The following is a 23,344-nucleotide window of genomic DNA, read 5'->3' as shown; positions in this document are numbered from 1 at the left end:
GAGAGCAAGACAGAGCTTGTGTTGTTTGAAAATCGGTCTCTCTCTCTATCTCTCTCTCTCTCTCTCTCAATTCAATTCATATTGCTTTATTGGCATGACATACAAAGGTACATATTGCCAAAGCATTGTACATATCAGAATAGAAACAAACAAAACAAAAATACATATATATATTCATAAGAGGAAAAAAAAAGGAAATAAATTACATGCAAAATAAATCCATATACATTTCTATAAACATTGATGGTACTTCTAATGTACTCTCTCTCTGTCTCTCTTGCGCGCGCTCTCTCTCTCTAGCAGCAGCGCGCCAGCCCAGCGCCGTGTCAGGCACGGTTCTGGTGTGTAAAGACACACAAAACGCGAGGCAGCCACCACGCTTCTGGGACGCTTCAGACACGCGACGCTCATGCCACGCAGCCAGTGTGTCACCGGCCTCTGTCTCTCTCACGCACGCTCTTTCTCTCTGTCTGTCTCGCGCTCTCTCTCTCTCTCTCTCTCTGCCCTGTTCAACTTGCATGTGGTTTTCAGTCCTGTCAATGATAAACTTTCACTCTATGATGGTTTAGCTGTGCAATTAATCCGCGAATCACATTCGTCAAGGGCCGTGGAGCAGATGGCCCGTACAGTTAATGAATAACGGATCAACTACGACAGCCTACATCGCACATCCTGCGATGTGACTATCATGGATTCGTACATCGCGATATCGATGCTTAAACTACACATCGTGCAGCCCTAGTGGTGATTGATCGGTGCACACGTGGCCTGCCTACAGATGCAAAAAAATATGTGGCTCAACAGGGACCACCAAGTGTAGATGCCTTGATTGCATGCCTAGAAAACCACCAGGTGACGGTGAGCTTGATGAAACCTGAGGTACCCAAAAACCTCCCTTGGAAACCAAGACAAGAGCGAGAACCTCCTAGGAAGCACCCCGAAGTGGTCCAACCCGGACCCCTAAAACCCCAATGAAACTGGAAAGATGAGAGGCCTCTACGAAATCCTGCTCCATTCTGATGCTTTACGTGTGGGAGGGAGGGACACCTGGCCCGGGATTGCCCAGGCCGAGAGGAGCCGATGCCCACCGCCAGTACCTCGGAATCCAGGTTTCCATGCCATTTTCTTACTACCTGTTGGGCTCATGAGGGGACGGCCGCCCCTAGAATCCCTGTTAAGATTGGGGGCAAAGACACAGAAGCACTTATAGACTCAGGCAGTATGGTAACACTAGTCCGGCCAGAATTTGCAGGACCCATCATGGGGAAAGAGATCTCCGTTTCCTGTATTCATGGGGACACCAGAAACTACCCCACTGCCGAATTAAGAATGGTCACCCCACGGGGGCAGTTCTGAGTATGAGCAGGGGTCGTCGTTCACCTGCCAGTCCCTGTCCTCGTGGGCCGAGACTGTCAAGCCTTTTCTGCCTACTGGACAAGTCGAGCTACAGGGGGGAGGAAACCTACTCGGCGCAGAAGAAGAGACCGGCTATCCAACCTGCGTTTTTCGAACCAATGCAGGGACCACAGATGCAGATGCAACCAGCCCTGAAGAGCCTCACAATCGTGATAGAGGTGAGGAGCATAGCTCTGACTCCACTGCCACTGCTTCAGAAGACCCCAAAGGGGTACACATTCGGGACGATATAGAATACCATGAAGTATTTCCTGAATTTCCCCCGGCAGAAATCCTCCAAGGAGAAAGGCTGGGACGGTTCGGCACCGCTCAACTGCAAGACCCGGTACTGAGCCAAGCGTGGGGAAAAGTCCAGCTGATTGAGGGCCAGCCACAAGTTGGGGTGAGTAGACTCACATATCAACATTTTATGATCAAAAACCGATTGGATCAGCGAAGGGGTGAAACTATAAATCAGTTTCTGGTACCCAAGCCATACACCACTAAAGTGTTATATCTCGCCCACACTCACCTGCTGGGGGGCCATTTGGGGACCGAGAAGACCTATGAAAGGATCCTCACACGGTTCTACTGGCCCGGGGTTAAAAAGGCGGTAGAAGAATATTGTCGTCACTGTCCTGAATGTCAACTCGACAGCCCAAAGGTAACCTAGCGAAACCCCCTTATTCCTCTACCAATCATTGAGACCCCTTTCAGCAGGATTGCACTGGATATTGTAGGACCACTGCCAAAATCGAACCGGGGACACCGGTACCTTCTAGTCATCCTTGACTATGCCACCCGATTCCCAGAGGCCATACCTCTCCGATCAGCCACCTCAAAGGCCGTCGCCCGAGAACTGGTCCAACTCTTCAGCTGGGTGGGGATCGCCGACGAGATCCTTACTGACCAAGGTTCTTGCTTCATGTCTACGGTTATGAAAGAGACCTGCCGGCAATTGAAGGTAAAACAAATAAAAACCTCCGTATACCACCCCCAGACTGATGGGCTGGTAGAGAGGTTAAACAAAACCCTTTAACACATGTTAAAGAAAGTGATTGAGATTGACGGCAAAAATTGGGATCACCTGTTACCATATATCTTGTTCTCTATTCGAGAGGTCCCACAAAGCTCCACTGGTTTCTCGCCCTTTGAACTCCTCTACGGGCGTCGACCTCGAGGGATTCTGGACCTCGCTAAAGAGAGTTGGGAACAGCAACCATCACCCCACCGCACCGTCATTGAGCATGTTGAACAGATGCACGTCCGAATGGCAAGGGTCTGGCCGATAGTAAGGGAACACATGCAACAGGCCCAACAACAACAGGCCAAAATCTACAACAGGGGAGCCAAGATAAGAGATTTTCAGCCCGGAGAAAAGCTATTAGTACTAGTGCCATCCAACGAGTGCAAGTTCCTGGCCAAGTGGCAGGGGCCCTATGAGATTGTAGAGCAGGTGGGTCTGGTCAACTACAGAGTGCGCCAACCTGGCAGGAGGAAAGGCCAGCAAATCTACCATATAAACCTTCTGAAAACGTGGTATGAACCTATCGCGCCTACGAGCAATGTGCTTACAGCCAGTGTTGCTTCTCCTATAACCCTGCAGGTAAATATGGGTAACCAGCTCTCCCCTAGGCAAAAGCAGGAGTTACATGAACTCGTGTGGCGAAACCGTGACATCTTCTTGGATCTGCCTGGACGGACCTCCCTTATAGCCCATGATATAATAACGGAACCAGGGAAGGTAGTGAGGTTTCGACCCTACAGGATCCCAGAAGCAAAACGGGAAGCCATCCGGACCGAAGTAAAGAAAATGCTTGACCTAGGTGTTATAGAGGAGTCCCAAAGTCCGTGGTCAAGTCCTATTGTCCTTGTGCCCAAACCAGATGGGACCACACGATTCTGTAATGATTACAGAAAACTGAATGAAGTTTCCCAGTTCGACACCTACCCTATGCCAAGGATAGATGAGTTAATCGAGCAACTGGGCCCTGCACTGATTTGACCAAAGGGTACTGGCAAGTACCTCTAACCCCCCATGCCAAACCAAAAACTGCCTTTTACACTCCTGAGGGGACCTTTCAGTACCGGGTTCTTCCTTTTGGGGTCCATGGGGCACCAGCCACGTTTCAAAGGCTCATGGATAGAGTCCTCCGTCCCCACCAGCAATATGCTGCTACATACCTCGACGACATTGTTATCCATGAGAGGAGTTGGGAGGAACATCTTCACCATCTAGAGGCTGTAGCTGTATTACAAGCATTACGGTCAGCGGCTCTTACAGCAAATCCAGACAAGTGTACACTCGCCCAAGAGGAGGCCAACTATCTAGGGTATATTGTTGGGAGAGGAAATGTGAAACCCCAACCCAAGAAAATTGACACCATACTTACCTGGCCCCGACCTCAAACCAAAAAACAGGTAAGAACCTTCCTTGGGCTACTTGCTTACTACAGAATGTTCATACCTGGCTTCGCCACAAAAGCAGCCCCCCTAAAAGAGTTGACCCGCAAGTACCTCCCAAACCAGGTGAGCTGGACCAAAGAAGCAGAACGGGCCTTCACCGAACTCAAGCAGACCCTCTGTGGTGAACCAGTCCTACAAGCCCCGAACTTCAACAAACAGTTCCTTCTACAAACCGATGCCTCCGAAGTTGGGGTTGGAGCAGTACTGTCTCAGTTGCAGGATGGCCTGGAACACCCCCTCATGTTTATTAGCCGTAAGTTGCTGCCCCATGAGAAGAATTATGCCACAATAGAAAAGGAGTGTCTTGCTGTAAAATGGGCTATTGAAAAATTGAGGTATTACCTGTTGGGTCGAAAATTTGTTTTAATAACTGATCATGCTCCCCTAAAATGGTTGTCTCAAAACAAAGGGAAAAATGCAAGAATCACTCGCTGGTTTCTTCAGATGCAGGACTTCCAGTTTAAAGTAGAACACCGGGCTGGGAGCTCTCATGCGAATGCTGATGCCATGTCCAGGAGGCATGACTGCTCTTGGGCGTGCGCTCCAAATAGGAGTTTGGAGCTGGAAAAGGGGGTATGTGGTGGCCAGAAGGAACCAGTCCATCACAACGCAGCACAGTCACCTGCAGCACCATGGATAGCACCATCAGAGGACACAAGGTCTGGGTGAACAGGGGTGTTCAGGACCAAGGACAGCTCTAACACAGGTGTGCAGCATTCCCCTCTGGCAGGCTGCCTCAGCTGCAGGCTGTTGGGCCCAATTAGTAATCACATAAAGGTGAACAAAGCCACAGTAGAGGGAGAAGAAGGGGCAGAGGACAGACTCAGTGTTGGATGCATTCAAGCCCAGCCAGCCCAACTATCCTCTTGAAGATAGAGGCTTAATCAACGGCGTGAGTACAGCGAATCTCCTTGACTAATCCTACACCTCTTCTGCCTCTGTTCCAGAAATAAATTGATGCAGAAAGGAGCAACCTGAGAGAGAAGAAGTACTTAAGTTCAAGTTTTCTCCCCTTTACCCAGAACCCTGATTTATGACAAATAAAGAACTTTAAGTTTTCTCCAGCGACAGTCGGCCTGGTGAATGATTTACTTTGAACCCCAGAGCTAACCCACTCAGCCTGTGTGTGAAGATTACACTTGTTAAATTTCAGCCTCTGGATCTGATTCTGGATCATAAATATACGCTGAATCTGACTGTTAGCCATGGTTTGTTTTTCCTCACGGTAAAGTCACAGCTTCCAAACGCTCTCAACGCAAAAGCCTACTGGCGCTCGTGATTCTTTAGCTCCGCCCACATGTCACGCCTCCAGCCGGTCATGTTTTTCCTGGAAAAATCGGTACAGACTATCTTTCTCTTATGAATATAATAAAACTAAAGACTTTTTGGAGTTATGAAGGATGCAGTACTACTCTATAGGTACTCAAGATTTACAGGATATTGAGTGAAAACGAGCATTTCACCCCCCCTTTAAAAACAGTTGCACTTAATACAAATAAAAAATATGAAAATATAAGAAGAATATGAAATGGTACCTGAGCCCTCAGTAAAGGATTGCCCATCACTAAACCGTCCCACAAGGCCGTCCCACTTTCTGCAATGGCACGATGAAACAGACCAGAAGCCAATGGTGAAAGAATCTTGAAGACACAAATGACACAGAAATGAATTGATCACTCCAAACTAATAATTAACCGTAATGAAGTTGAGTTACTATGCTATTAATAAAGACCCATACCAGCGTGGATACACTTATTCCTCCAGCAGACTCTCCAAAGATGGTCACTGATCCAGGATCTCCACCGAAGCTGTGGATGTTCTCCTGAACCCACTCAAGAGCTGCGACCTGATCCAGAAAACCATAGTTTCCTGGCGCATGTTCATCTCCCGTGCTACGAAAAAGAGAAAAGGAATCTTTAATCTTAATCTGTAATAAAAAAAAAATAATTTACTCGCACCATACAGGTAATGCACAAAAATAATTTTTTTAATGAAACACCAAAAACAAAATTGATCATTTACATTTATTAAAAAACCGAAAATAACTTTTTGCTAAATTACTCGTAAATGTTTCGTCTACGATTTCAGCCCTCCAAAATTATTTCAGCCAAATATTTTCAGTGCATCCCTTATACTTTCGCACAAAAACAAATTAACATAAACATATTATGCATTAACATAACAACACTGAACATTTAATTAATATTTAAAGTTAACACATTCGCTTTGGCATGTGTATTGCTGTATTAATGTGATGATGAATATTCAATATATTGATTACATAATTTTAATTTTAATTACTAATACGCAATGCTACGTGCGTCCCGAGTTCAAATCCTGACCCAAAGACCTTTCCCGATCACACTTTCTCTCTCTCTCCCACTTCGCTTCCTGTCATCTCCAATTTAACCAATTTAGGTTCTAATAACCAATTAAATTTTTTATAAAAAAATTTAATTCTTACACAGGATACAAATTTTACCCACTTGTAGTTGTTAAAAATCCACAAAATCAAGGTAAGAATCTGCTACTATCTGAATTCAGCTACATTCGCATCTTGCTTTCTTATTAATTTTTTTATTATTTTCTAATTATTTATTTAAATAATTCTCAATTATCTGGTGTAATAATAATAATAATAATATGTAAATTGAAGAGACTCAATGGCTTTTATGTTTGAACTGCCATAACAAAATATCATGTATCGTACCAAAATGATTTGAATTGAATTATGAATTATCAAATTATGATTATCAACATTTATCACATTGCCTACCTAAAGAATCCCAGCAGACCCAATCTGTACTGAATCAGCACCACAACCACATCCTGATACGCTGACAGAACGGAGCCGTCATACACTGAAGCTGAACCAAGAGAAAGTCCTCCACCATGAATCCAAACCATCACCTAGAAAACACAAGGAAATGTTCTCCAACACATTTTTCTATGAGGAAATTCATCTAGGGCTTTAGCTATCGAATATTTTAGTAATTGAGTATTCTACCAAAAATTCCATCGATTAACCATGTAATCAGATAAAATGTGTTTTTGCTTAATTAAAGTGCAATATTAATTATGCAAGAGAAAATAAGACTCCTGGGTCTCTTAAAATAAACAACAAAGTTTCTTTTTTTAGAATTTTTAAATTTGTAAAATTTTTAATTTTTAAATGCATAAAATGCAATGCATACATCAAAATCATTGTTTCTCTGTCTGTACTTGTACTGTAAACAATGACAATAAAGTTGACAGATGAATTAAGTGCATTTAAGTGCCATTCAGTTGGGGTTTAAAATAAAGCATTTTCTGAGATGCACATTAAACACATAAAACATTAATTTAATTTATCTTTTAATTATTAAAAACTAAGCAAACTTAACTTTTTGGTAAACAAAGGGGATGTACTATTAAAAATAAAACATGTTGTGTGAATAAACCTTAAAAAAAACGGACTTTTATTTTGACATGTTGACGTACCTTTACAGTTATGTGTATGTGATGTGACGCTAGTTTTACTCAAATCAAACGTTCAAATTATGCTTATGAAGTGACTGTCAGAGCAGTTCTGGAGATGTTTTTCATGTGTTCACATCCTTATTTAGTGAGACAGCAGACGCTGAAATTACGGCGAGCGTCACGCGCGCTTCAGTGTGTTTGATAAAGGAAGTCGCGCTTCTGCTCCATTCATTAACAGAGACACGCAGAACATGCAGGATTCATATCATGATTTGATGTAAGTGCAATGACCTATTTTTGATTAATTCATTCCAAATTTGGCAAATCTCCATGCCATTCCGCGTTAAACTGTAAAATCAGTTTTTTTGACTGGATTCCGCGATTCCCTCCGCATTTTCTGCATCGTGGAAATCATAGGGCCCTAGTTGTGGTATGCCAGCTCTATCTTGCAATGGACACACCACGACGTTCTCTTCACGTTTGCCCCTGCCCTCAAATGAAAACACTGCTGACTCATAGACAGTAAAAGAAATTGATACAGCGACCCCATTGGAACTCAATTGAGACAAGTGAAGGCCATTTTTAGCTATTTTTAGCACTTCTGTTTCTGACGCGCAGACTCAAACTAAGCTTGATGACGTCAGCAGCCTGTCTGACAGATGTAAATCTTCTAGTAGCTGTGCGTGCAAACTGCCATCGTTAATCTTTCAGAGACGGCGAGCTTGAGCGGGGAGTTCTTTGTCGTGAGTGAGCAGGAGTAAGTATTCTGATTAATTATTTTGTATAGTATTTTAAAATGTAACGCCAGTACGCCATATTAAGCTAATTGCCTGCGAGCTTCTCCTCCTGTCTGTACGGTAAATTATCTACTGTGCGACAGAGAGCTGAGTGGTTATGACGCAATCGTTAGCCTATTTTTACGAAAACTGTTTCTACAGGGCCATAATGTAACAAAGAAGGTAATGGAGCCCTTTACAAATGGAGTCTTTAAATGCCTCAGATGTCAAGTTATTCACTGTCAAAATGACGCCAAAATGAATGGGAGGTCAATGGGATGCTAACGAAAGTGAAGTTCTGCTACAAGATGGCGGCATGCGGCCGACTTCAACTTCCAGTCGACTTCCTTGCCGCCTGTGCTGACTCCTTGCAGTATGAGATTTCATTGCAACGCAGTTTGTGTCCTTCTGCTTTGTGGGTGACGTAAATTCGTTGTGTCATATTAAACAAATCATTGCGAAATAACCTGAAGTGAGATTTAAAATAAATTAAAAGAGGCTTCGAGGCAGAGGAATTTGCCTCGATCATTTTTTGTAATCGAGTTACTCGAGGAATCGTTTCAGTCCTAAATTCATCTATATTGTTGATCAACTTACTGGTAGCTTTGTGTCTTGGCCAGGTTTGACTGGAGTGTAGATGTTGAGATACAAGCAGTCCTCCGAGACCTCGGGAATCTCCACATCCATACCGAGAAACTTAAGTTCAGTGATACTAACTTTCCTGTCCTGGATGCACCTAAAGAGACAATTAGATCATTATATCATAGAAATGTCTAACTAAAGATGTTTGAATTGAAATGTGTTTGTGCGACATCTCACATGAGTGGCTGTTTGGTCGCATCTCTTACTCCGTCCCATTTCTCTGCAGGCTGGGGCCGAGCCAGTCTCAGGGGTCCCACGGGGGGCTTGGCAAATGGTACACCTAGATAACTATTAACAACTGTGTCCTTGCCCTTCACAGTCAAGAAGGCACCTCTCAGAGATCCTAATTTTGTTTGCACTAGAGGTCCTATCAAAAAGACCAATAATATACATAAAGAACCAACTTAACTTACATTTCGCAAAAAAAAAAAAAACTGTATTAAACACTTCTTAATTTTACACCAATTCTGAAATGGGTAACTTGCCTTCCTTTCGCTCTTTTATGATCTGTGGAAGAGTTTGAGTCATGAAAGTGAAGTGTTTTCCCTTCAGGTCTTTCCCAGGTTTTTGTTCCAGTCCAATGCTGAGATACTCAGCCTCAGCTCCAAACTTAGGCCACTTGGTGAGGCCTGGACCATTCGGAGACCTGCCACCAGGAAAACGTTTTTTAAAATCTGGTTTTAAATGCATATGCCAAATGTTTGGAAATGTATTATTTTGTATTCATGTTGGTTTCATATGGTTTGGAAAACCTTTATACCGTGTGTGATCTAAACAAGTTATAAATAGATTAATATATTTATATATGATGAAACATATTTTTTATAGAATAATTCAAAAATGTCAGGATGATTTCGTAGAGTACCTCATAACATTTTACACCATGAAATTACTTGGTTTGGAAAACTGAAAGGCCGAAAAGGCCACATAAAAATGTCATGTGGTGTAACTATCAAGTAAAAAATATTTTCTTTTAACGTGATTACAAATAAATATATGTTATATATTTAATGTGGAGAGTCTCACCGCATGACATTTTTCAACTAGAGCTAATTCGGTTTGGAAAACAAAAAGGTTTTCAATTAAATGTCTCTTAAAATGTCATGTGGTGTAACTATCAAGTAAAAAGTAATTTTGCTTTTTACATGTGTGATTTAAGTCTTAAATATATAATTCAATGTTTTTAATAAAATTTGATTAAATATTTTGTAAAAATGATATCAAGTATTAACTGATAAATGTCAGGATGTTTGGAGAGTCACACCATGACGAAAAAAACAACAACAACAAAAAACTATTTCAATATGAATTTCTATTAAAAGACACAAAAATTGTCATGTGGTGTAACTGTCAGATAAACCTGAAAACATGTGAGTGATCCCAAGTTTAAAATATATATTTTTAGTAAAATATTATAAAATATCATGAAAAAAGTAGTTAATCAAAATTATTACTTCATAAATGTCATGACTTTTTCAGAGTCGCACCACATGACATTTTACACCTGAATTAACCTGACCTGATATTTTAAGGGATTATATTTGGGGTTCTCTCTATGATATCACTTCCTGTTTTGTTTTACATGTTGGTCACACCACATGATTTGATTTAACAGACTGTTAACTGTTTTTTATATTTCTCTGCAGGCTTTTTTATATTTATTACCATATTCATATTATATCAAAGCTGCTTCACTGCTTATTAAATTTTTTAAGATATAGTAAATATAATATAGATATTAATCATAGTTAATGTTTTCATTTTAAGAATTCCATCCTTTGATTGAAGTTTTTTCTTCTTAGTGATATCAGGACAGTTGTATCACCCTTAAAATATCTGACTTTACTTCCCACTCAAAAATATGAACCCGACAACTTTGTTAAGTGTCACTTACCCAGTGCGAGCAAAGTTTCCCCAGTAAGCCATGACAGTTCTACAGAGTTCATTCTCTTCTTCTGACAGTTCCTCTGAATTGAAAAAGGAAGAAAGACATCAAACAGAAAAACCTAAGAGAGACACTGTATTTATTGTCACTATCTATAGAATCCAGTTGTGATTTAATATTTAAATGAAAACAAAGTTTGAGATCTTAAGATGAGCAAATTTACATGACCAACTTGAACCCATTGCAAAATCTGCAAAGGGAAATATTTCTTCCTTTTTCTTAAATCTTACTGTACTTACTTGTTGTTGAAATCAAGTAATTATCTCAGAAATCTGTTTTAGAAATTCCCTATGCAGATTTCGCAACAGATTCAGGTTAGTCATACAAATTTCAGAAATGCATTTGATTTGAAAGTGACCTCTGTGTGCACTGGGCTTCATACATCAATACACTACTGATAAAAGACAATGGACCTTTTTGTCCACAAACTTTGCTGAAAATGTACTAATGTGATGGCACTTTTAGATTGTTTAAATTTGTTTCTAAATATTATTCAGGGCTGTACCTTCCAGTTTCATATGTCCATCTGCAAAGCAAAAACCAAGCACAAATATAACTTCATCTCCATGGTCACTTCCAACAAAACTAGGTCGTTTCTTTTGAAGTACACTTGGAGGGTGCTGGAATTCGTACATGTATACTGGAGCACCGGCATCTAGAAATAGACAAAATCCCCAATTACTTTCGAGTATCACTGAAATAGCCATCTGCGAAATAAACAGTTATACTTCTACAAACTCTCACCTCTGTGGTAATTCGCTACCTTCCGAGCTGGGATGTTGAACAAAAAGTCTCCTAACATCTCTCGAAAACCGTCTCGGATTTCAGTCCTGTCAGGGGATGTGCCTAAATACTCATTTAATACAAGCTCAGCAACGGACTGATCTTGAAGCTAAAGGGGAGGAAAACAGACCAGAAATATTATATCAAAAATTTATATTAAATTAAAATTATATTACATTAAATTGTAGTATATTATCTAAAATTATTAATAATAAAAATCAATTTTTAAATACAATTAAAATAAAATTCTACAGAATTTACTATGTTTATATATAAATACGCTCACATGCATGTATATATTTAAGAAAAATATGTGATGTTTATATATTAAATATATTTCTATATGATATATTTTATATGAATATAAATATATACATGTAAATATTTTACAAATATTTGCTGTATGTGTATGTATTTATATATACACAACACACACACATACATTATGTAACTTTTATTTTAGATGCGATTAATCGCGATTAATCGTTTGACATCACAAAATGTCTCTATATATATATATATATATATATATATATATATAAGAAAAATAAACGTTTTTTTTATCTTACAGTGGGGTTAAATATGGTCAAAAATGGCAAGATCTGCTCCACGTCCATCCCATCTGTCCATCCTTCTGGTGAAAAGAACTATGGAAAACATTTGCTAAATATGAATATACTGTACAATTCTGGCTGAAGTTTTGGACGAAAACAAATCTTATGCTTGTATTTTTACATATTTCAACAGTGAAACAGTGTTTACATTGGGCAGCATGTATCCACTCTCATCATTCGTGATTCCATTGATCAGAGGCACTTTATTAAACTGCTGGGATTGAAGAAGCTCCTCTACAGGTTTGGGAAGGAACTGGCCATCCGTCGTCACTCCAAAACGAACCATTGGATGCTCCTGTTTCAAAAGACACATCAATTCAAACACAACATTTAGTGCATATGATTTTTAAAAAAACCCAGATTGTGAACAGACAGACCTTAACCAGTGTGAGTACGTCGTCTTCTGTCAGCTGCATCACACAGTCTACAATCTTCTTTGTGCTGGAAATATCACAGCCAGATGCATTTCCTACATACTACAGAAAAATGTTGATGAGTTTTGATTAAAAATCTGTAAGTCAAGGTATAATAAGATGATAATTGTAAATCTGAAATTGTATTGCATTGGGTAAATGTACTTGGGCTGTTGGCAGAGGGTTGGGACTCATGATAGCATCCATTGCTGCCGTACCACTCTCTGCGATGGCATGATGGAAGAGGTTTGAGGATAATGGAGAAAGAACCTAAAGATGTGGAGGAGAAAATCATTAAAACACACAAGTGTATCTTTATTTAAGCCATCTTTAAACCAGATCAATATAATTTCCCAGTCATTACATGATCAAATCTTTGTGTTTGAATCCTTACATGTAAAGAGACACTGACTCCTCCGGCAGACTCTCCAAAGATGGTCACTGATCCAGGATCTCCACCGAAGCTGTGGATGTTCTCCTGAACCCATTGAAGAGCTGCGACCTGATCCAGAAGACCATAGTTTCCTGGAGCATGTTCATCTCCCGTGCTAAAGGGTAGAGGATCATCATACAAGCTCATCAGAGACCTTAGACCTCAGCGCCACAGTATCAGTCACTAATCAGAGAATCTCAAACATCAAAAACATGAACTAATAGGACTTTATGGCAGTTCACAATTAACATGTAAGTCTGAAGTCCAAAGACACATGGGCTGACCTAGATTTTTTATGGTCACTCCAATGCATGGACAGGTTTACATCAAGAATTTAGAATTGATTTAATTTAATAAATGAACCATTTTAGGTTTTGTTGGATCTTTATATTGGTAACCATTTCTTTTTTACCTGAAAAATCCAAGTAGGCCAAGTCTGTACTGAATCAGAACCACAACTACATCCTGATAGGCAGCCAACACATGTCCGTCAAACAGTGACGCAGCAGCCATCGACAGACCTCCACCATGGATCCAAACCATGACCTTTTACACCATTAAAAACAACATTACAATAAATTCATAAAAGTGCAACAAAGTTTATCCAAATCAGTCACTCTTACAGGCAGCTTGTCATTTGCTCCAGGTTTAGAGGGTGTGTAGACGTTGAGGTAAAGACAGTCCTCTGATGAGTCAGGAACCTCTAACTTCAATGATAGATTGGCTACTAAGTCTACAATTAACTGCTTTTCCTGCAGACACCTGGAACAGATACAGAGGAACAATGTCAAATCTGGGTGTTGAACGAAACGGCTGATCTACAGTTGCATTAGTTTGGTTTTATTCTCACATGAAGGGCTGTTTTGTAGAGTCTCTCACTCCGGCCCATTTCTCTGCAGGCTGTGGAGGAGAAAATCTCAAAGGACCCACGGGCGGCTTGGCGAATGGAACACCCAGGTAGGAATGGACAACTGTGTCCTTTCCCTTTGCTTTCATATATACACCTTTCAGGGCCCCAAACTTGGTTTGCAAAACAGGTCCTGTGTAATTCATAAAATAGTCATATTCACACTATGATTTGCCATTCATTTTTAGTTAAACTGACATAGAAATTGAAAACAAAAGAAGCAATTGGTTGTCCTTCAAATTTCACTGTTGACTTATTATTAACATTTTATGACAATTCACATGCTTAAAGTAATATTAACATTAGCAGTAATATTATATATTGTCTAACCTAAGAATTTGCATAATATATATTTATACAACAGTTCTTTCTGGTTCTCGAAACTGATTGAATTTGCGAGCCTTTTTCTGAGTTGCGATATTGATTTTCGGTATATTGGTGATATCTGAACTCCAACCGTTTCACTGTTTATATCACTTTATCATATTTATATCACTCCACTTGGTGTATTTTCCCACAGTGGATGTCATGGCAGACACCCAAATCCACTATAATTTGTATATTTTTTTATGAAAAGATGTAGTTGTTTACAGTATACTATACTTCAAATATGTGGTTTGTTAATATAGATAAGATCTATTTGAAAATTTGTTGAATTTTTTCGGAGATGTGAGCTCCAGGATGTCAGCGGAAAAAAAGAAGAAAAAAGAAACAACAGATACTAACACATGTAACACGATCATCTGACATGAAACAACATCAAAACTGTAATGTTATGGAATAAAATGTCAACCGATAAAGAGGTAATAATTACATTCAAGCTTTTGGGGTGTTGATTAACTCCATCTACATTTTGATTATCATTCTGAAACCAATTCATAGTATTTTTCCAGCTTTTTTGTTCAAAATTTTATTTCTCTATTTTTTTTATGAAACTTACCCACATTAAAGTGTTTTAAAAAATGAATGCATGAAGCTAGAATAAAATGTTTTTGTTTACAAGCAGATACCCTGTTCTTTATTTGGATGTTTTGTATGTCCATATTCATACAACAATATCTATACAAATTCAAACCTAAATAGGGATATAGTAGTATACTTAATGTATGATGTAAAGTAAACTTAAATAAAAAGAGTATACTTGCAGTAAAAAAAACTACTAAACTAGTAGTTTACTAAGACTATACTTCAAAGTGTACAAAGTATTTAATTAGTAAACTATCAGTATACCTATAAGTTCACTTTTAGAATAATTGCAGTACAAATTACAGACATAGAGATAAACTTTTTGTGTACTCAAAATTTGCTACTGTTATACTTAAAGTATACTTAAAAGTATACTTTTATATACTAGAAAGTGGGCTAATTTAGTCCCAAGGAGAACTGAAACTGTACAAGTATACTACTAGAACACTGATATTTGTATTTTTGTTCCATGAAGTATACTTAAAAATATACTTGAACTTTACTTAAGTATACTTAATAAAATAAACTTGAAGTATACTACTTTTTGGTAAGGGTAAGAAGTTATTTTTACTTTCAACAGCTTGCAAGATGCAGCCAACAAATGCACTGACCAGCGTTTTCATTGGAAATCACTCTTAACAGATGAAAGAATAGTAGGACAAAGATATCACTTTCCTCAGCAGACATTCAGACATTGTGGAGAGTGGAAGCTTAAACACACTTTGCAGGACATGGAGGCACCAGCACGATCACTTGTGTTTTTTTTTTTTTTTTTTCTAATGGGTATGCCGTCATTTTTCCTCATAAAGGTTATACATCATTCATAAGTGAAAGGGGTCTAGTTGTATTTGTGTGCACTCGCAATATCAACTAAACATTGTGCTTTTATAAAATAAAGAAACAAACATGATGTGCTTTCTGCCAACTTTTCTTGAACAGGAGAACAAAAATGAACCGAAACTCAGCGAATACATGCCTCACAGACATGATAAATATATTTATATAAAGCTTTAAATTACTACTTAAAAATAAAATAAAACAAAAACTCCCTAAAGGCGCGTCTAATGAAGATGTGAAAAGTGAACTTCATCCTTGCGACACCAACTCATAAAACACTATTTATTGGTAAATAATTTAAATATCTCCTTACTGCTTCCCCCTGACACATTTATGATAAATACTTTTGCTGATGATTTGCAGCAAGCGTAAGCCTATTGGTGCATTTGAATGCAGGACTCTTTCAAGCCATTCAAGAACCATTCAAGCAGGGCGTCACTGAAAATGAGTGTGTAAGTTTGTTTGAAAAATATAATTTCCCAGCAGCAGTAGGCCCCTCCCAACTGTAGGCCCCTGGGCTTCAGCCCCTTAAAAGGTCCCGTTCTTCGTGATCCCATGTTTTAAACTTTAGTTAGTGTGTAATGTTGTTGTTAGAGTATAAATAATATCTGTAAAATTCTAAAGCTCAAAGTTCAATGCCAAGCGAGATATTTTATGTAACAGAATTCGCCTACAACGAACGACCCATTTGGACTACATCCCTCTAGTTCCTGCAGTAATAAGTCACTAAAACAGTTTTTTGACTAACCTCCGCAAACATGAATACACAAAAAAGGGGGCGTGGTTTTGTTGAGCTCCCACGGAGAAGGAAGCGTTTGTGTTTGAAAAATGGAAACTTTAAAGCCAGTGCATCAATGCGCCCCAGAACATACAGTATATATTTTGAAAACAATTTGTAAACATTTATTTTTATTTTATATGCGATTAATCACAATTAATCGTTTGACATCACTAATATACATACACTCAAATCAGGGTAATTTCCTCCGAGGAGGCAAAGGAGGCAATATATCCTCTCCTCAAAATTGGATCAGAAAATAATCTATATTACAAAATTAAAACAGCCCAAATATAACTAAATATGATAGTAAAAGTCTAAAAGTCACTCGTTTTTATAAAGTAACACTGTCCTTCAGCGATACCCGCAGGTAAAGTTACAGCGGAGGCTTGCCTCCCTTTGGTCCATTGACTTTGACAATGATCAACCAATGACTGAATGTGATTGGTTCCTGCGATAAATCCTGCCTCTTGTTTTCGTGCAAGCTTTCGGTCTCAATTAAGAAAATGATGAGTTAGTATATACAACTCGCCACCTTAGATAAAGATTGAAATTATCTGAAAATGTGACGACTGCGTCATGTTTTTAGTGAGCATTCAGCGTGATGAAATGAAAGATTGTAGTGAATGTTACAGACATAATTCACCATTGTTAAGTGTAGTTCTATACACTGTGTTCTGCATAACTGTTCAGGGATCGTGGTCCCTTTAAATGATCGGAATGCGTGATGACGTAACACGCCGGTCAGCGCCATTATTCTAGTATTCTGTTTTTTGCTTAGAAATAAACGACACACGCATTCGTGTGCTCAAAGTGAGAAGTTGTCTCTTGCAAATTACTGCAATTTCCACACTGGTGACCCCGACATTAGTCTGCTGGACGTATCCAGAGACACAACGCGATCATGACCGCGAACGCTGTCACCCTCAAACTCCCCGAATTCTGGGAATCGTCAGCATCTTCATGGTTTGCCCAGACTGAAGCGCAGTTCGCATTGCGTGAGATCACCGTGGATACGACAAAATATTACTATGTTGTGTCTGCTCTCGGAAATTCAACAGCATCCAGAGTGGTGAGCCTTCTTACAAATCCTCCCGAAAATGGAAAGTATACGGCACTTAAAGCCCACCTGTTGAAAACGTTTGAACTGTCAGACGCTGAGAGAGCCAGCAGGCTTTTCTCACTTCAAGGACTGGGTGACAGCAAACCGTCCGAGCTCATGGACCGTATGCTGGATCTTTTGGGCGAACACAGACCTGATTTCCTTTTTATCCAGCTTTTCTTGCGTCAGCTGCCTTCCCAAGTGAGAGCTGCATTAGCCAACACCACTATCACTGACTGTCGTAGACTAGCTGAAGAGGCTGATAAATTTTTCCTGGCAGGTCAGGGACATTTTGCGGCCGCGCTTTTTCCCGCGCACATCTCTTCAGTGATGCGGGACGACGCCACACTCATTGCTGCGACCACTTCTCGTCGGCAGCAGTCTTCTGGCACCCAACAGCCCTCAGGATTGTGTTTCTACCATGCAAAGTTTGGAAACAAGGCTAACAAATGCCGTCCGCCGTGCAGTTTCAGTGTTTCGGGAAATGCCAGGGCCGGCGCTCAGTAGTAGCCATGAGTGTCGGCCGCGTAGGCAGGCTGCTTTTCATCCGCGATAGCATCTCCGGACGCCGTTTTCTGTGCGACACAAAGGAGCGTCCTGCCTGCATCCCGTTTGGACATGGTAACCGACAGTCACGGCCCCCCTATGGAAGCAGCCAACGGTAGCCCCATCCGCACATATGGAACGAGGCATGTAGAATTGTGTTTCGGAGGACAGCGTTTCGGTTGGGATTTTGTTACTGCAAAGGTTGCCGTTCCCCTCCTTGGCGCTGATTTTTTGTGTGCACATGGACTGTTGGTGGATGTAAAGAACCGCCGTCTGATTGACGCTGTCACATTTTGTTCTTATACATGCACGCTCAGCGAAGCGGACTCCATACGACTGTCTAGCATGCTCTCAGCTTCCGATGATTTTCAACGTCTATTGGCCGGTTTCCCAGCCCTCACTCAGCCCACTTTCTCTTCATCTATTGTGAAGCACGGTGTGGAGCACCATCTCGCCACTACTGGTCCACCCGTCTACGCCCGCGCTCGGCGCCTCGACCCGACCAAGCTTGCCGTTGCAAAGGCTGAGTTTGCAAACATGGAACGCCTGGGCATAGTACGCCGATCCGACAGCCCGTGGGCATCACCCCTTCACATCGTCCCCAAACCTGGCGGCGGCTGGCGCCCGTGCGGTGACTACCGGCGGCTTAATGAGGCAACGGCACCTGACCGATATCCAGTCCCGAACATACAGGACTTTTCAGCACACCTGGCTGGCAAGGTGATTTTTTCCAAGGTGGACCTCGTCCGGGGATACCATCAGGTACCGGTACACCCACTGGACATTCCCAAAACGGCAGTGATCACGCCGTTTGGTCTGTTTGAGTTCCTGCGCATGCCGTTCGGCCTTAAAAACGCCGCCCAATCTTTCCAGCGCCTTATGGATTCTGTTTTGCGGGACCTGCCTTTCCTTTTTGTGTACTTGGATGACATCCTGGTGGCGAGCACGTCCAAGTCTCAGCACCTGGCACACCTCCGAACCCTTTTTGAGCGGCTTAGCCACCATGGACTAATTGTCAACCCAGCCAAGTGCCAGTTCGGTCTCTCCACCATCGACTTCCTAGGACACAGAGTCACTAAGGACGGGGCAGTTCCTCTCCCATCAAAGGTGGAGGCAGTCATACAGTTCCCACGCCCTTTCACTGTCAAATCCCTGCAGGAGTTCCTCGGCATGGTGAATTTTTACCACCGCTTCATCCCTCGAGCCGCTCAGCTCATGGGGCCCTTGCACGAGGCCTTAAGGGGTAAACCCAAACACGCTGTGGACTGGACTGAGAGCAGAGTCAAGGCTTTTGATGCCACTAAAGCAGCATTAGCGAACGCCACCATGCTGGCGCATCCTTCTCCTACAGCCCCCATTGCCATCACCTCGGATGCCTCTGATTATGCTGTCGGTGCAGTTTACGAGCAGTGGGTGGGTGGGGCCTGGCAGCCGCTGGCTTTCTTTAGCCGTCAGCTGCGCCTTTGTGAGCGGAAGTACAGCACTTTCGATCGGGAGCTGCTGGGTATCTACCTTGCCATTAGACACTTTCGTTCCCTGCTGGAAGGCCGACACTTCACTGCTTTTGTGGACCACAAGCCGTTGACTTTTGCCATGGCCAAGGTGGCTGAGCCGTGGTCCGCCCGCCAGCAACGGCATCTGTCTTACATTTCAGAGTTCACCACAGACTTGCAGCACATTGCTGGTAAGAGCAACCACGTGGCGGATTGCCTATCACGGGCTCTGGCAGGGGCAGTCCATCTTGGTTTGGATTACAACCGCATGGCCGCGATTCAGACCACAGACCCAGACGTGCAACATCTGAAAACCTCGACTACAGGGCTGCAGATCAAGGACGTGGTTTTTGGCAATGCCGGCACAACGCTCCTGTGTGACATCTCCACAGGCAGTCCTCGGCCTATCGTTCCCTCTGGGTGGAGGCGTCAAGTTTTTGATTCCATCCATGGTCTCTCCCACCCAGGTGCGAAAGCTTCACAGAGGCTTGTTTCAGCAAAGTTTGTGTGGCACGGCCTTAAGAAGGACGTTAGGGACTGGGCTAACACCTGTGTTGAGTGCCAACAGGCCAAAGTACACCGCCACACTAAAGCCCCGTTAGAAACATTCCCGGTTCCTGAGAGGCGTTTTGACCATGTAAACGTGGACCTGGTTGGTCCTCTGCCCTCCTCTCAAGGTTTCACATATTTGTTAACCATGGTTGACAGGACCACCCGCTGGCCTGAGGCTGTGCCACTGACATCGGGGGCATCTGTCGAGATGACACGGGCATTTATTGGCACCTGGATTGCCTGTTTCGGCACCCCTTCGGACATTTCCTCTGACCGAGGTGCTCAGTTCACGTCCGAGCTTTGGGATGCTGTCGCACAGAGCCTCGGAGTGAGACTCCACCGCACGACTGCATATCACCCGCAGGCTAACGGACTCTGTGAGCGGTTTCATAGATCGATGAAGGCTGCCCTGCGTGCCAGCCTCAAAGACAGCAACTGGGTCGACAAGCTCCCGTGGGTGATGCTGGGTATCAGGACTGCACCGAAGGAGGACCTTCAGTCCTCATCCGCGGAGCTTGTTTACGGACAGCCGCTGCGAGTACCAGGGGATTTTGTCCCTAGCACCACGGTTCCCTGGTCTGCCACTCTCCAGCGGTCTACTCTACTGGATAATGCGAGGTTTTTTGCACCTGTCCCTACTTCCTGTCACGGCCTCCCTCAGTCGCACATCCCCGCTGGACTTCAAACAGCCGACTATGTTTTCATTCGCCACGATGCCCACAGAGGACCACTACACCCACCCTACGAGGGCCCATTCCGGGTTCTGGAGACAGGGGACAAACACTTTGTGGTGGACAGGGGTGGTAAACCGGAGCGACTCTCTATTGACCGCCTTAAACCGGCTCACTTGGACGTGGCCAGGCCCATTGACCTGGCCCAGCCCCCACGACGCGGACGGCCTCCTGCTCTGCCCCCACCCGGAGCTCCCACCTCACCCGAGCTTCCCACACCCCATGCCCCTCTTCCGGGTAATGACGGTACACCAGCTGCAGTGGGGTCTCCTCGGACTCCGGTACAGCGCAGTCGCTGTGGCCGGTTGATACGCCCACCCCCCCGTTGACAGCTGGGTTTTTCTGATATGGTGAATTCTGGGGGGACGTGTGTAGTGAATGTTACAGACATAATTCACCATTGTTAAGTGTAGTTCTGTACACTGTGTTCTGCATAACTGTTCAGGGATCGTGGTCCCTTTAAATGATCGGAATGCGTGATGACGTAACACGCCGGTCAGCGCCATTATTCTAGTATTCTGTTTTTTGCTTAGAAATAAACGACACACGCATTCGTGTGCTCAAAGTGAGAAGTTGTCTCTTGCAAATTACTGCAATTTCCACAAGATCTTCATATCTGTAGCAGTGTTTACAGAGCTTTTATGACGATGACCCAAAATTAAGTTGACTATTAAAACAAACAGCTGAACATCAGTTCACAAATAAAAGCATATTTTACAGTATTTATTAAGCTTTGTTTACATTAGGTAATAAAAATACAGTTGTTCACACGCATATAATTGAAACGAAACTTTGATTTTTATTTAACTTTTAAACTTTAACGCGATTAATCAGGATTAGCTTACTCCTTTGACAGCACTAATTTAAATGATATATATATATATATATATATATATATATATATATATATATATATATATATATATATATATAAACTATTTTATGTTCTATATTTTATTATTATTTATTTTATTTGTTACATTTTATTTTTATGCATGCATTATGCCCATTTTACATATGCATAGCCAATACATAAAGACATTGATCAAACCTAACCGATATACACGCCTGTAACAGTCTGTTTAAGCAAAACAGTCGACACACCCACGGATCGCTGAACGTACCAAAAGAAAGGGGCGGGGTTGGGGTGATGGAGTTCGCACACTGGGTGAGAAGGGGCATTATGTAAACTGTAAGTCTGTAAGACTGTACATTTTACATCGTAGTCTACATTTTAATAAGCTAAATAGGCTGTTAGATGTTATATTATTTATTAAGCTATGTCTCTGGATAACTGATTTTTAGAATAGAGATCACCGTTCTCACATTCTGAAAACGATTATATATATATATATATATATATATATATATATATATATATATATAGATAGATAGATAGATAGATAGATAGATAGATAGATAGATAGATAGTAAATGAATGAACATGATTCGATCGTTTTTGAACGAATCTCTTGATTGCGTGAATTAGACATCAAATGATATTTGAAACGTTCCTAAGTTCCAACAGTCAGTTTCTCACTATAGCCTAAACTTTTATCCCAATTATTTTGATACAGGCCTATTTAATGTTTTCAACACAGAAATGTAACCTACTTTAGTAGACTTAGTGAATATGTTTCAAACATAAATCTTACATGCTCTCTCTGGATGAGCGGCTGCGCGAAAATCAGCTTTTAATATTCCGATGTGATTGAGATGTCAAATGTTTAATATAGGCTATAGAGAATTATCGTTATAGCAATAAGATATTGCATGTGTTTGAATAGCGATCTTTTAATGATTAATCCATATGAGCCTATAGCCTATTTATTTTTGTATGTCATAATTTGTACCAGACCCGGTCCTCAAAACTTGGCGTAGCCTACTGTTGTGCAAGTAAACGCGCTCCTTACCATCCTCTGCTTTGACTGTGTTTTGTAGACTCAGCTGGATCAGGACGCAGAGTGAAAGCACGACAGATCCTCTCATCGTCAGGCCGTGTTCAGTCCCACAGCAGTATGAGTGTTCACAAGCGTTCTGCACACTCTCATCAACTCAACTGCGCAATCTGGACACACTTTGAACTTTGCTATGGGACTGTGGTTGCCAGATTCAGTGAATCCCGGTTAAAGATTATTCAGTTAACTTTGCTCAAGGTTATAGCCAACTGAGCAACTGCATATTGTCAGTTGAAACGTTCTCAAATGCGATGGAACGTTTAATTGAGACGTGGAACGCGATTTCATGTTTGTAATTATTTTATCCTTTTTTTAATTGTTTCAGATTTACTTTATATACAGTCATGGCCAAAAGTTTTGATAGTGGTCCTTAACAAAAATTGTGTTTTTGCAAAAATTGCTGCTTCAGTAATTGTAGATTATTTTTCCATGTTTCTATGGTATACTGAAAAACAATGATAAGCACAAGTTTAAAAAAAATAGAAAATATGAGTCAATATTTACAGTGTTGACCTTTGTTCTTCATAACCTCTGCAATTCATGCTGGA

General features: G+C 41.5%; 1 protein-coding gene across 1 annotated transcript in view; it reads right to left on the bottom strand.

Moving 5' to 3' along the window:
• The window catches only part of LOC113043554 (fatty acyl-CoA hydrolase precursor, medium chain-like), a 30,475-nt gene extending 7,553 nt beyond the window's left edge, over positions 1 to 22,922 (bottom strand). The window contains exons 1-18 of the mRNA XM_026203004.1: positions 22,752 to 22,922; positions 13,777 to 13,966; positions 13,550 to 13,688; positions 13,339 to 13,472; positions 12,888 to 13,041; positions 12,659 to 12,763; positions 12,458 to 12,556; positions 12,229 to 12,375; positions 12,036 to 12,113; positions 11,428 to 11,575; positions 11,189 to 11,338; positions 10,633 to 10,705; positions 9,224 to 9,384; positions 8,916 to 9,105; positions 8,694 to 8,832; positions 6,638 to 6,771; positions 5,600 to 5,753; positions 5,397 to 5,501 (exon numbers count right to left, since the gene is read on the bottom strand). Coding sequence (XP_026058789.1) covers positions 5,397 to 5,501; positions 5,600 to 5,753; positions 6,638 to 6,771; positions 8,694 to 8,832; positions 8,916 to 9,105; positions 9,224 to 9,384; positions 10,633 to 10,705; positions 11,189 to 11,338; positions 11,428 to 11,575; positions 12,036 to 12,113; positions 12,229 to 12,375; positions 12,458 to 12,556; positions 12,659 to 12,763; positions 12,888 to 13,041; positions 13,339 to 13,472; positions 13,550 to 13,688; positions 13,777 to 13,966; positions 22,752 to 22,827 — 2,376 coding nt within the window. The 5' untranslated portion in view covers positions 22,828 to 22,922. The remainder of the gene's footprint in view (positions 1 to 5,396; positions 5,502 to 5,599; positions 5,754 to 6,637; positions 6,772 to 8,693; positions 8,833 to 8,915; positions 9,106 to 9,223; positions 9,385 to 10,632; positions 10,706 to 11,188; positions 11,339 to 11,427; positions 11,576 to 12,035; positions 12,114 to 12,228; positions 12,376 to 12,457; positions 12,557 to 12,658; positions 12,764 to 12,887; positions 13,042 to 13,338; positions 13,473 to 13,549; positions 13,689 to 13,776; positions 13,967 to 22,751) is intronic.
• Positions 22,923 to 23,344: the final 422 nt, after the last annotated feature.

Source organism: Carassius auratus, chromosome 25, assembly GCF_003368295.1.
Source record: "Carassius auratus strain Wakin chromosome 25, ASM336829v1, whole genome shotgun sequence".
Taxonomy (NCBI): domain Eukaryota; kingdom Metazoa; phylum Chordata; class Actinopteri; order Cypriniformes; family Cyprinidae; genus Carassius; species Carassius auratus.
Note: the sequence above shows the minus strand (reverse complement) of the source record. Positions and strands in the feature narration are given on the sequence as shown.